The 14,697-nt window shown below is 34.2% G+C and overlaps 3 protein-coding genes across 3 annotated transcripts in view; 2 read left to right on the top strand and 1 right to left on the bottom strand.

Annotated features, from left to right (window-relative positions):
• Window positions 1-1,586: 1,586 nt before the first annotated feature.
• Window positions 1,587-9,106, top strand: LOC125844722 (protein RRC1-like). The gene is made up of 4 exons (XM_049524048.1): window positions 1,587-1,752; window positions 2,604-2,905; window positions 3,697-3,866; window positions 8,810-9,106. Exons 2-4 carry the CDS (start codon window positions 2,797-2,799, stop codon window positions 8,813-8,815), a joined length of 285 nt encoding a protein of 94 aa, XP_049380005.1. The 5' UTR covers window positions 1,587-1,752; window positions 2,604-2,796; the 3' UTR covers window positions 8,816-9,106.
• A 2,357-nt stretch (window positions 9,107-11,463) lies between these two features.
• Window positions 11,464-13,320, top strand: LOC125844033 (pentatricopeptide repeat-containing protein At2g42920, chloroplastic). The gene has a single exon (XM_049523265.1). The coding sequence runs from the start codon at window positions 11,510-11,512 to the stop codon at window positions 13,076-13,078; it is 1,569 nt and encodes a 522-aa protein (XP_049379222.1). The 5' UTR covers window positions 11,464-11,509; the 3' UTR covers window positions 13,079-13,320.
• Window positions 13,321-13,428: 108 nt separating this feature from the next.
• The window catches only part of LOC125844026 (putative disease resistance protein At3g14460), a 78,488-nt gene continuing 77,219 nt past the window's right edge, over window positions 13,429-14,697 (bottom strand). Inside the window, exon 5 of the mRNA XM_049523256.1 lies at window positions 13,429-13,902. The gene's annotated coding sequence lies outside the window, so the exon portion shown is untranslated. The remainder of the gene's footprint in view (window positions 13,903-14,697) is intronic.

Here is a 14,697-nt window from a genome sequence, read left to right as displayed (position 1 = left end):
CAACATTATTAGTGAATTTGTTCGTACTTGGAAAATATTCTAATTTAAAAAATAAGAATAACAAAAATCCCCATTTTTTTTAAGGTAACAAGGTGTCAAGATTCTTATACACAATTGATATATAACAATGGACCACTAACAGAATCAATACCCAAAACAATTGATGAAAAATAATATTAATTTCAGTTGAAATTGAAATTTTACGAATAGATCTTAGAATCCACTCAAATTTATGAAATATGCTATTGAAGTCAATCGAAGTCATAACAGCCACTACAGAAGCATATTACACTATCATTAGGCACAAATGAAATTAAAATCTCCAATTTTTTTTTTAGAAAATTCAATGACACTTGACCCTAAAATCAAAAAAATACAAATAGACAAAAAGAAAAAGAAATACGAACTAACATAACTTGAAAAACTAAGAAACTTATAGTGAATATCAAAGATAAAATGCCCTTGAACTGAGCTCGTGGGAGAAGGGGGGAAATTGCAGAGGAGCTGAGCTCGTGAGAGAATGGAAAAAATTACGCCCTTTGCAAGCAAAAGTAGACATAGCTAGATGAACTTTGAAAAATGAGTTTTCTTTGTTTCATGCTAGTCATTTTGTATGTGATTGAAATATTCCTACATGAATCAAAAGATTTATTTGTTTAGCCAACATATAAGTGTTTGTGCAACACGCTAAAATATTGAGGTTCGATGAGTTCAGGTAACAAAAGAGTAAATAAAAGGGTTCACAATAACAATTCATACAAGTATAAGGCTATATCAGGTAAATAGAAGGGCTCACAATACAAACATACAAATACAAGTAGAGCCGTCAAAACGGGCTTAGCCTATGGGGCCGGCCTAACCCAACCCGTTATTAGGGTAGGGTTGGGATAGATTTTTTCAAGCCCATTTAAAACTAGGGCTTATATAAGCCCGACCTATATAAGCCCTTGAGGCTTGGTTGGGGTCAGCACATGGGCCAAAACCTTTTATATAAGGGTAGTTTACAATAATCTCACTAGTATATAATCTAATTACTTAAATACACGTTATGTTGTAATATTATGAATCTTACCAGATTTTGGTTCGTCCAGATACATGTATCTCAGAATATATGGACTCAAAATTAAGTTAATTTGTTATAGATATACTCTATCTAAGTAGATTCACATGTATCTAGGATACATAGAAAAATTTCGTGCCCTCGCCTCCCTCCCATCTTGCTTGTCACTCTTTTATCTCGCTCGCGTATCTGGTATGCAAGATATATGCTAATTATACTAATTTTTTTGCTAGTGTTATTGAAACAATACCCTTGTTTGCCATATTTAATTTTAAAATCTTCTCATTTCTTGATGTTCTAGAATTATAAATTTAAAAAGAAAAAAAAGAAGAGCTAGCCCGCCCTAACCCTTGACTCTTTTAGTGTTGGGTTGAATTGAACATTTTCAGCCCTTCAAAATGAAGAACATGATCCACCCTATCCCTTTAAATTCCTTGGCCCATGAGGCTTGGGCCGGCCCTTTTTGACAGCTTTATATATAAGGCTATATCAAACCATTGTACTTCTTTGTTTAAACCCTAAATAACCCGGCAGCACTACAATCTCTGTCATAGGTGATGGTGGATATGGCTGCTTCAGGCAAGAGTATTTTGATCAGTCCCGATGTAGTTGCAGGTGGCTGTTATTCTGGTGTAGGAACTCCATTGACAGATTACACCGCTTCTCTCATCATCTCTTTTGGTTTCTTCCATGTATGTATCTACTCCGTTTTTTTGGGTGTGATGGTTGTTATCTCAAATCTCAAAATGTGTTTCTTTGCTTAATTTTTTTTTGGCTGTGCTATTGATTGCTATTTGGGCTTCGTCTGAATGGGACTTATAGGTTCTTTTGCGTTGATGAATTTAACTTTCACCTGGACTATTAATTGGAACAGATTGCGCCTTCTTGGCAAAATGCTATTGGAATTAGGGCTTTTCACCAAACTGCATCAGCTTAGATTTTGTTTCTAAATTTGAATGAGTGTTTGCAAGAAAATGCTATTGGAATTTAATAAAAAAGAGATAACCCTAACTTCAATTAAATATGAATTAGGTAAATTTTCCTTCTTGATTTCAACTTTCCACCTCTCTATCTGCTTTGCATGTTCAGTTAATTTGTAATCATATTTCAATAGTTCTAAATTGAGCTAGTAATAGATATAGAAAAATAAACTCCAGTCAACTTACAATGAAGTATATACCTTACTCTGCTTAAAATTCCTTACTTTATCAGCTTCATAGGTCACACAGTGGTTAAACTGGTGTCATTTTGATTACATAAGTACATACTCTCTATCATTAGAGTTGTAATCTTTCTGCGACTGCATTGAATCTTTTAAATGTAATGAAAAGTTTTCGATATGGACTTGAAAGTAAATGTAATTAATTGAGCCTATGATTTGAATTACATGGTCTGTTTCAAAGTATTTGATGCTTCAGTTTCACATATTCAAGCTAACTGTGATTTAATTGATATCTTAAAAATGTATATTTAATGATGTTCTTTATACTAAAAGGACAATTATGATGTTCTTTATACTCATCTTAGGTTTTATTGTTCTCAGGAAATTAATGTCTCTTATGATGATTTAATGAATTTGCGACATATTGTCGCTTGCTCCATTAGCTAGAAACTCCTCAAAAGAATGATTCGCACCAGGGATGTGTCCTTGATGTTCTTAAATTACACTTGTAGTGGAATGTTTCCCAGTGCAGTGTAGTTTACTGCCCGGACCATATCAAAGACGTGGAAGCTTTATGTTTACTATGCTCATAGACTTAGTTCACCACTGTACTACATTGGGTTCAACATCAGACAGTTCAGATGAACCAAATACTCTCAGCATTAAAAAGGTTTTGCATGCCGGTTAGTACGAACATAAAACTGTGCTTGCATCGTTCCTTTTTTCTTTCGTTTTTCATCTTTTAAGATTGTTTGACATATGCACGTAATGTAAATAATACAACCAAATATGGCTAAAATATTACGATTAGAATCTCTTTATATTGCATTAAAAAAGATCCGTAACAGTGAATTTTACTCGGCAAAATAGTTTGAACACGAATCAGCTGAATTTTGCTGTGGTGGCGATACAATTAAGCTAATTTCCCATCAAATGCCATCTGCAGTGACAATTTTATACATAGGAGCTTTAGAAAATCCCAACACTTCAGCTCTTACATTTGCGTATAGAACTTTGGTGTTGCATATGAGTTTGTTTAGAACTCAAAAACTTCAAATCTTTAATCAATATCGAATGTAATGTTCCATTCTTCAGTCACGAACAGTAGGCTTAACCATACAGAAGAGCTTATAATCCTTTTGATGTTGATACGTTCCTTACCATTTCTTTGATTGGAAATATAGATGTTTGCTTACAAAATCTTTTGATGAGAAACTTCTTTCTTCTAAATACATCTGTGCCAGTGATTTCTTTGCATACCAATTCTTACAACAACAATATAAGAAACTAGAAATGTGACTTGAAAGATTTTCATCATTGAATGGATATCTTTCTTTTTCAATACAGTAAACAAATATCTTTTGGTTTGATTTTTCGGCCGTAGTCATCTTCGTCCAAAGCTATTGCGAACTGGGCAAAATTTTCCTTTGAACACATCATTTCTATGACAAGAATGATATTTTTGATTCTGCAGATTCTATGGTTGTTCCACCTAAAGATGTTATTGATACAATGGCTCTGTATGTTCTCGATGGAGGTTGTGCTTTTGAACGAGCCATAATGGATCCTCTCTTCAATTTCTTCTTTGAGCTTGGGTCAAAGAAAAGTACTTACTACATTTGGAGGCTCTATTCTCTTCCTCAGGTAACTTACTGTAGCTATATAGTCTGGATGGATGTTATTGCAGTTAATAGTACTTGTTACATAACTTCATCAATTTCTCTTACAATGGAACTAAATGAATACTAAATCAATGAAAGCAACATGAAGTAATAAAATCAAAGAATGAGATAGTTGGAGAATAGTATTAACAATACTGATACGAGAAATTAGACCATTCTCAGCTCAACTACCTACTAATTGCCTATCATAATCCGCAACTTCCATATCCTCCTATCTACGATTATGTCCTCGATAAATTGTAGGAGTGTCATGTCATGAAATTATTGCTTAGAACTAGCACCAGTAAAAATATGATTTCTATTGTTTGCATAATAAAAATGTAATGAAATAAACAAGAGTTTATAATTTATTCATTGACAATATATGATTTATCATTTAACTGCAATTTAATTATTTGATATTAATCACCTAAAACTGAAAGTAAATAACCTTTTATAACATGTTAATTACATAAAACATTGAGAAATTGTATGAATATATGTATAAATATGAGTTAAATCTAAAACAGATATCGAATATCTGATATGACAAAAAAGGGGATACACAAACACACACATATATAATTTACAAAGAAAAGTAAAAACCGAAGAAAAGCATATATAGAAAAATGATATAAAAGGGTAAAAAATTACTAACCCCTAGACCCACCAAATGCATCAACAATAGCAACACATCTTGCCTGGAACTCATTAGTCCAATGTATGCCAGATGGTTTGTCTTGTACAATCGATGCAACAACGTTAGGTACGTTGTTGGTCAATTTTTTGTCTGAGTTGATGAGTCATAAGATTAAAATTGAAAATATAAGAATCATAATATTTACTATCATTATTATTAAACACCAATCGAGAATTGCCATACTTGACAACAGGGGAATGGGGACGGAAAAACATTCTCCCAAAGCTAGACGAAAGAGAATTAAGAATGTAAAGAATACTCAACACTCTATGAACAGTGGCGGAGCCAGGATTTTTAATAAGGGGGTTCAAAATCTGTAGAAATAGACACAGGAAGTAGCTGAAGGGGGCTCGACATCTACTATATATACATAAAAAAAATATTTTAATCATATATAATTAATATAATTTTCGGTCAAAGGGGGTTCGGATGAACCCCCTTAGTACAAGGTGGCTCCGCCCCTGTCTATGAATATGTGGTACTCTGGAGAAACTTCTTGACCTATTTTTATAGGTGAATTTCCACTAAGGAAAGCTCTCTCTTTAGTGGAAATTCACCTATAAAAGCAGGTCAAGAGGTTTTTCCAAAGTACCCCATATTTATAGAGTGTTGAGTATTCTTTACTTTCTTAATTTTTTTTCCTCTAGCTTTGCAACAATGTTTCGCCGTCCCCATTCCCATGTTGCCAAGAATAACAATTCTTGATCGGTGTTTAATGATATTAAATGTTATGATCCTTATATTTTTAATTTTGATCTTGTGATTTATCAACTCAGACAAAAAGTTGACCAACAACTTAATGTTGTTGCATCAACTTTGCCAGACCAACCATTTCACATGCGTTAGAGTGATGAGTTGCAGACAAGATTGGTTGCTATCTATGAACTTGGTGGACCTAAGAGTTATTAATTTTTCACCCTTTTATTTCACTTTGTCATATTTACGTTTTTCCATTTTCCTTGTAAAATATTTATGTGTATTTGCGTATCCTCCTTTTTTTTGTCTTATCAAATGTTCGGTATCTATTATAGATTTAACTCATATTTATCATAAAATTTCTCAATATTTTATGTAATTGACTTGTTATAAGCATGTTCATTTTCAGGTTTAGGTGATTAATATTTATCAATGAACTTGCAAAACATATTGTCACTAGCTCCATTAGCTTAGAAACTCCTCAAAATAATGATTCGCATCAGGCATGTGTCCTTGATGTTCTCAAATTACACTTGTAGTGGAATGTTTCCTAGTGCAGTGTAGTTTACTGCCCGGACCATATCAAAGATGTGGAAGCTTACTATGCTCACAGATTTAATGGACTACTGTACTTCATCAGATTCAACATCAGACGGTTCAAATGAACCAAATACAATTAAGCAAATTTCCCATCAAATGCCATCTGCAGTGACAATTTTATACATAGGAGCTTTAGAAAATCCCAACACTTCAGCTTGTACATTTGCGCATAGAACTCATAAACTTCAAATCTTGAATTAATATCTAATGTAATGTTCCATTCCATACAAAGAGACTTGTAATATTTTTGATGTTGATATGTTCCTTGTCATTTCCTTGATTGGAAATATAGATAGTTTGCTTACAAAATCTTTTGATGAGAAACTTCTTTCTTCTAAATTCATCTGTGCCAGTGATGTCTTTGCATACCAATTCATACAACAACAATATAAAAAACTAGAAATGTGACTTTTAAAGATTTTCATCATTGAATGGAGAGATTTCTTTTTCAATACAGTAAGCAAATATCTTTTGGTTTGATTTTTTGGCCGTACTTGTCACGGACTTAGAGTCTTACTAACATTCCGTGCGGCAATTGACAACTTACTCACTACTCTTTTCAAGATCTTGTAAGCTCAAGTAAGCCTTTAAGACTACGATCGCTAAGAGAATGCAAAGAAAGTCTTAGAAAGCAAATATCATTGTAACTTTATTTATCCAAATAGTTATTCATTCTCTAACTACACTAATTTCTAATATATGCAAAATTCAAGAGTAATAGTCTTCAAGCAATGCCTACAATATTTGTTGTATAAATGATCTGATGGGCACTTACTCTATGGAAGTAACTTAAAATCGAAAATGCAAAGCAATAGGAATATCAAGAGATTCATAGAGTTTAGGCTAATTAATCAACAATTCAATTCAGCAAAGGTACACATAAATTGAGGGAGCATATTAGAAATCATAGAGTGCTTGCTATAATGGATGTTTGTTGCACCAAGGAATCAAACTCATAGTAGTGACTAATAATGGTCAGTACAAGTGAGAAAAGAGAGACAAGTAGATTATCTTGTTGTGTTTAAAGTTTTGAATTCTGAAAATAAGAAAAGCTTTAAGTAGAAAGGGATTAAGTATTACCAATGATGATGGTGACATATGTTTATAATCTGCTAGAAGTGGCGAAAGTTAGAATTGATGCAAACAAAAGGTTACCAGAAAGTTATAAGATCTCTTCTTGCTAGTTGGAAATATATGAAAATTCATACAACCATAATGAAAGTACCAAGTTTTTAAAGACATTGGACACCATCTTGTTCTGGAAGATGAGCGTCGTGACAATTCTAAAACAATTGAGCAAGCTTTTCTAACTGAATTTGCTGAGACTTCTAATACTAAGAAAAAGAACAATAGCAAGAACAAGGAAGTATAGAAGAACACGGGATTTGATAAGTCAATAAAAAGGGTAAATTTCAATTTAAGAAGAGAGGAAACTCCAGTGTTAAAAAGATTGATATGGCCAAAAAGGATTGTTATTCTTGCTACAAGATGGGTCATTTGACGCAGAATTGCCTGGAGTAGAATAAGGTAACATCATGCATTGTAACCCCTCATTTTGCTTACGTATATAGTACTGCATTAATGATATGTAGACTAAGGTGCCACCGACCACATCGCTAAAGACAAATGATAAGTTCTTTAATAACGTCGGTTGCCAATTGTAGTGTTTTTGGTGTCAAAAAATGTGTTTTGATGTGGTGATTATGTTTTTGATAGCATGACGGCGTTTAGAGACCATTCGAAAGAGAAAAACTTTGAAATTATGATTTTGGAACGTGTGTGGTCTACATTGTGATAGGCTACACCTTTCCGGTTTTTAGATTGAGCTCGAGAATGTAAATTCATTTTGGTTAGATAGAATTGGGATGGGTTGGTAGTCGATTCATGTTTACTTATTAAAACTCATGCCTCAGACCTTATTTTTGGAGTATTTCGAGAGTGCTAGCATGTTATTCTTTGTTGTGTGATCATCTCTTACCTTGTGGTTATTGTCCGTAGTTGTTTTGTGATCATTGGTACTTGGTAGCTTATTATTGGCCTTAGCCTGGTGTAGGCTAGTGCCTTAGCGTTTTGGAGATGATAGGGCGTAGAATTCTTTGACGTCGCTTTGGATGGCTTAGCTTCCTGAAGACTAATGTATCAGACTTGGATTTGATAATGTGAGCCTTATCTAGGCGGTAACATAGCTGCGATAACCTTTTATTCATAATTCCCTTTTTACTACGACCCCAATGATTATGTTGTGACTTTGGGCTTTGCTTGATGATTTGGGGTTGGATTTGATTCGGGCTTGGAGTGATTTGTTGGAAACTTTGGGGTGGACGTCAATCTCTGGTGGTCTTATGTTGGTGACTTGACATGAGACTCTTCTTCGACAGTTCGTATAGCCATAAATTTAAGGTTTGGGCAGATCACCATTTTAGACATAAATTCAAGATCTGGGCACATGACCTTCAGTTGCAATTCAAGTTTTGGGCACATTATTCTCTATTGAGTTGGTACCTAGCTGCATGGTTCTATTGGAATCATTGGATGTTCTATCCGCGATTCGACGTTCGGACTATGCACTCTCCTGTTCATGATTCATAGAATTTCATACTCAGTAGTTATAGCTCTTCTGTGTAATCGTTAGGCTTATAGGGATCTGTTCGGGTGATAATATACTTAAACTTGCACAAAAGTGTACTTTCTGGACTTATGGAGTCTAGTTAGGTTTAGTTAGTTACTTGCTTTTCATTTCCATTCATTCGTAGACTCTTGTGCATTCCTGTTAGATTTTCGTTATCATTTCATTGATTTGACCTTTGCTAGTGTTATTTCTTGCGTTTCATATTGTCTTTACTGTTCAAGCTCAGTTGGTCTATGATGCCTACTGAGTACATGTTGTTTTGATACTCAAACTACATTCTGCATCTGTTTTCGTGATGAAGATTTGAGCACCAGTCATCCGCGTTGATATTGAGCCAATTGTTGAGGTATTCAGAGGCAAGGGTGAGCTTTTGACGTCTTGGATCTGTTTGCCTCTTTTTGTGATAGTTGTTGGCTAGTTTTTAGCATTTGAGACAAGTATGTATATTTTTTGTCTACCTTTGGAATTTGTACTCTAGCTTTTTACATGTGACTAATAGGTTTTGTGTTAGATCTCTTTTGGTTGTATGTATTGGCTTCTGTTCTTATTTTCCGCCGTCTCCTTGAATGATATCATGCATCTATTATTAATTGTTTGTTTCTACCTTATATGCCTGTTACTTGTTCTAGGTTACCAATTGAATTATCTACTGGTGAATTATAATATGTGTCATCTTGACTCGAGTTTTCGAGTCCTGACAAGGGATCCAAGACTGTGTACACGTACACCACCCTCCCAAAAACTTAGGAGATCATACGAAAAAAGAATTGGGGTTTTGTTGAGTACTACCAAAACACTAAAACTATAAAACAAAAAAATTAAAGGAGGAGCATATGGTCAAAAAATTAAATTCCAAATATGTGAAAGAATCTTGGAGAATACTTAAAGTCCAGTCGATGAATAAAATAGGCCAAATGGTCTAGTAGACCCTTATACTTGTATCAAATTGTAAACTGGACCCTTCTACTTATGACTTTGTCAAATAAACACTTAAACTCAATGAAACACAATATTTTAAATACCTTTGACCATTGACCAAACTTATGTGACAATAAATTGCTGAGTTGGAAAAATGCGTGAGGTACGCGCAGGTTAAGAGCGTGAATGGATACTTCTCAATAAAATTATACATATAATCAGAAAAATAATAGAAAAGGGAAAAACAAATTATCCCCTTCCTCTTCTCTTATTCTGAAGAAAAAAAATTACGTCCCCACCGTTCATAATTTTCACCAATTCTTTTTGTAATCTCACTCCATTTGGAAAGAAAGTACTCATCCTTCAAACATCTCACAACAAACATACTAATTGAAAAGAAGAAGAAAATTTCTCTCATTGAAAGCTCAAATTAGAAATGGGTTATCTGAAATAAAAAAGAAACAAATGCTTAAATTCATTTTTTGTTTGAATGATTCTTTGTGCTGTTTTATTTGTCTTCAAATAAAAAACGGGCTACATGATTTGAGCTTTTAATTTGAAGATTCAAATTGAAAACTTCTCTCTAAAATTGAAAGCTCAAATCAAAGGATTGACGGACAGAATTGAGGAATTTGACTTGATATTAGACTCGTAGCTTGGGTTGAAGAAGGAGAATTTATCTTTTCTAGAAAATTGTCAGATGGGAACAATTCTCAAGCTATCACTACTGGTGAATTTTTGTGCTTCAGAGTTCCTGGGTAAGGAAGATGGAAACGGGTGGGAGGTGGGCTTGGATTTGGAGTAAGGGGCGGCTGCTGGGTGACCTCAAAGAGGAAAAAGAATAACTTTTTTTTAATATAATTTATCTTTTCATGCTTGACGTGTCATTAAAAATGACATGGATTTCAGGTGTAATTTGGTTGTATTACACGCACCGTGCTCAAATGAAAAAAAGGGTTAATATACTGTGTTTTGTTGAGTTCAAGGGTTCACTTGATAAAGTTACAAGTAGAAAGGTCAAGTTTACAATTCGACACAAGTACAGGGGTCCACCTGACCATTTGACCAATAAAATAATCAACCTAGAAACTATGATTAACACTTATTGTTAAGCCTATATATATTGGGTGGTATCATGGAGGTGTCGCTGAAGAATTAAATTAGACACCAATGATATCAAAACAATATATAGATTTATTGTGGTGGTATCATTGTGGATCGAAGAAAACTCCAATGATACCATGATAATATATAAATATATTGTGATGGTATCATGGAGGTCTCACGGAAGGATTGAAGCAACAACAATGATACCATAACAATATATATAAAATTAAATTGTGGTGCAACAATAAAGAATATTATGATTTGAGAAAAAATGAATGAAAAAGAAAAAAAAAATTAATCGAAAAAAAGAAAAGGAGAGGAACAAGAAATAAAGAAATTGAAAAATAAAATTAAAAATGCAAAAATAAAAGGAACAAATATAGGAGAAAATGGGGAAATTTGAGGGGAAAAAAAGAGAAAAATAAATAAATAAATGAGAAAAAAAAGGAGTATATAAAATATATTTTTTACTAATTTTGATTTTAATAAATAAGCTAGTGATTTTTTAAATTATTTCTTGTTGTAATCTAATTCTTTAATTTTCCTACATTTTTATTAGTCTAAAAAAAGTTAACTACTATATTTATTTATTTTTTTAAAATATAAAGGTTAAAAGGAAGAAAATATTTTTTCACATGAAAAGAAAGGATGAGCCTTTCCCAAAATAAAACAAAAAAGACAAAACACAAAAGAGCGCTGACGTCATGCTGAGAAAAGAAAAAATAGCTATTTTAGGTAATTATTGAAGCGACATCAAGGTAAAAGGATATGAATATGTAATTAATTTGCTGATATGGGGCATGAGCTTAGTTTTGGTGTGAAAGACCTTAAATCAGCCTAGTGCTAAATAGGCCCTACATACCTTATCTATTATGCCAGTTGAGAGCTGCTATTCATACTTAACAAATTGCTCTCTTTCTGCACATTCTTGATAAATTTTCCACTTCCATAGACATCAAAAACAACAAAAACAGAGATGTCACCAAGTGTTTGCTCATCAATTTCCATTTCTAAGTTCATCTTAGATCAACCATATCTTCATATGTTAGAAACCAAATGCACCACTATGAGAGACCTTAAAAAGATTCATGCTCATCTCATAAAAAGTGGTTTAATCAAGGACAAAATAGCATCTAGCCGCGTCCTTGCATTTTCAGCCAAGTCTCCACCTATTGGTGACATCAATTATGCAAACTTGGTTTTCACTCACATAGAAAATCCAAATCTTTTCACTTGGAATACTATCATTAGAGGTTTCTCAGAGAGTTCAATTCCACAATATGCAATTCATATTTTCATTGAAATGTTGAACAATTCACAAGTACAACCGCACTTGCTTACTTATCCTTCGGTTTTTAAGGCATATGCTCGAGGTGGTCTTGTGAAAAATGGAGCTCAACTTCATGGGAGAATCATCAAACTAGGCCTAGGATTTGACACATTCATAAGAAATACTCTGTTGTATATGTATGCGAGTTGTGGTTTTTTGGTTGAAGCAAGGAAATTGTTTGATGAGGATGAGACTGAGGATGTTGTTTCTTGGAATTCCATGATCATGGGCCTAGCTAAATCGGGAGAAATCGATGGTTCTTGGAGGTTGTTTAGTAAAATGCCAACTAGAAATGATGTTTCTTGGAACAGTATGATAAGTGGTTTTGTTAGAAATGAGAAGTGGAATGAAGCATTGGAACTATTTAGCACAATGCAAGAGGAAAATATTAAGCCTAGTGAATTCACTTTAGTGAGCTTGTTGAATGCTTGTGGACACTTAGGAGCACTTCAACAAGGGAATTGGATTTATAAGTATGTTAAGAAGAACAATGTGGAGTTGAATGTCATTGTTGTTACTGCAATTATAGACATGTATTGCAAGTGTGGAAATGTTGAAATGGCGTGGCATGTTTTTATAAGCATCTCAAATAAAGGGTTGTCTTCTTGGAACTCTATGATTTTGGGCTTAGCTACTAATGGATTTGAGGATGATGCGATTAAGCTATTCGCGAGGCTACAATGCTCCATTCTGAAACCGGATTCTGTGAGTTTCATCGGTGTACTAACCGCGTGCAATCACTCTGGATTGGTAGATAAAGCTAAAGACTACTTCCAATTAATGAAAAAAGAATATGGTATTGAACCATCAATCAAGCACTATGGTTGTATGGTCGATATTCTTGGTCGAGCAGGACTAGTTGAAGAAGCAGAAGAGGTTATAAGAAGTATGAAAATGGAACCTGATGCTGTCATATGGGGTTCTTTGTTATCGGCTTGTAGGAGCCACGGGAACATGGAGTTGGCCAGATGGTCAGCTGAGAATTTGCTTGAGTTGGATCCAAATGAAAGCAGTGGCTATGTTTTGATGGCAAATATGTATGCAGCCACGGGCTTGTTTGAAGAAGCTATGGATGAAAGGATATCAATGAAGGATAAACATATCGAGAAAGAACCGGGCTGCAGTTCAGTAGAAATTAATGGTGAAGTTCATGAGTTTGCTTCTGGTAGGAAGTTAGATTCTGAGTTCCATGATATATATTCTTTGATGCACTAAACAGAATTAGGAACTTATAGTCTACTTAGAGTCATTGTACACATAAAACAGTATCATTTGTCACACACCTTTTATGAAATGTCAGCAGAACTAAGAGGCTGCAAATTTAGAGTAAATTTCATGTCAATCAAAAAACTGATCAATAGGAAAACCATCTAACAGATTAATTAACCGACTTAAGCTAGACCAACTGCCACTAACTCTACTCTAACTAACCATAACAGATTACAGCTAAGGCACAGCTGTACTAGTCGTTAATTCCTCAACACCCTCCCTCAAGCTAGGTGTTATGAACAGATTCTTCAAGCCTGGTTTGTTCATTAAGTAGGAACGATGTACGTGAGTAAGTCCCTTGGCAAGCTCATCTGCGAGTTGCTCAGAGGAAAATAGATGCAGAAGATGCACAAGGCCTAGCATGCTCACAGCAACACTTGATGATTGTATGTAGATCTATTTTCTCTCTCATTGATGAATAAATACCACTTAAAGATTCAACAACTTTCCCTTCTCATCTCTCACCTTGAGCAAAGGGACCTTACAAAATAATTTCACTTCCCAACTCATTTTTTTACCTCCTTGCCACTGAAGACACCTCCAACCCTTCTTGTTATCACATAAATATTATGCCCAAGAACACCAAGACACCGAGCAATTACACTGTGCGTATTCTCGGGAAACTGAGTTGAAGCGTAAACAACCATGGTCTTGTCCTCATCCGGCCTTTGGGTATATTAGAGCTGAATATTCCATTTGCAGCAAGTCATGCTTCATCTTAAGAAAGTCATAATAGACAGTTGTACGACTCGAAAATTACAACCTCCTTACTGAAAGCAATTAAAAAGAAATTTTAGAACTTGTATGATTCCTCTAGACAAGTAATGAAATACTATCGTTTTTATTTTACTAAGAAAGTGATTACTGTAAGGTGAAGAAGTTTATAATTCAATATATCATATATGGCTCAGAAGCTATTTTTTATATTTTACAAATTTGTACATGTCTTGGTATCCATAGTAAAAAGAACATCATTGTAGTATACTAGGCATGTACCACGTCAACAAAACACAAGAAAGATATTGACTGTTGGTATAAAAAGAAGTGGCATTAGACCCAAGTGATGCATTTTAAAGTCGTAGGGCCTAGGACCAAAATTCAACAATACAAGCTATTACATACATAGTTCAATAGCTTTCACTTCCCGACTTGAACGGAGAAACCTTCGATGTAATGACCCGAAAGGTTATTTTGGTAATTTTTCGTGGAAATGACTATTTTGCCCTTTCGATAGTTGCCCCGAGTCCCATGTTTTGTGGTTGTAAAGTTGGTTTGAGGAAAAATTGGTAAAAGTTGAGTTTTTGAGAAGTTGAGTTTTTATGAGTTAAAGTTGGTTAAAAAGTGCTTTTTCGAGTCAGTTGGAGTTTCGGAACTCGGATCGAATTTCCGTCGATTCCGACAGTTTTAGAATGTCGAAACGGATCTGTGTGAAGTTACGGAGTTGAATTTGGAGTTGAAACGAATAATTGAGGTCCTAAGTTGCTAAAGTTGTGAAATTTTGATAAAGAGTTGACTTTGGTCAACATATGAGGTTCCGAGGCTCAGATTGAAATTCCGAGAGTACC

The sequence above is a fragment of the Solanum stenotomum genome, chromosome 11 (genome assembly GCF_019186545.1).
Source record: "Solanum stenotomum isolate F172 chromosome 11, ASM1918654v1, whole genome shotgun sequence".
NCBI lineage: Eukaryota > Viridiplantae > Streptophyta > Magnoliopsida > Solanales > Solanaceae > Solanum > Solanum stenotomum.
The sequence above is the reverse complement of the archived record's forward strand: the minus strand, read 5'-3'. Positions and strand labels throughout refer to the sequence as shown.

Excerpts from the sequence above, each read along its gene's own strand:
- LOC125844033 (XM_049523265.1), top strand. The coding sequence starts at position 11,510 with ATGTCACCAAGTGTTTGCTCATCAATTTCCATTTCTAAGTTCATCTTA.
- LOC125844722 (XM_049524048.1), top strand. The coding sequence starts at position 2,797 with ATGTTTACTATGCTCATAGACTTAGTTCACCACTGTACTACATTGGGT. Across the intron at positions 2,906-3,696 it reads TAAAAAGGTTTTGCATGCCG|ATTCTATGGTTGTTCCACCT; the intron begins GTTAGTACGAAC and ends TTGATTCTGCAG.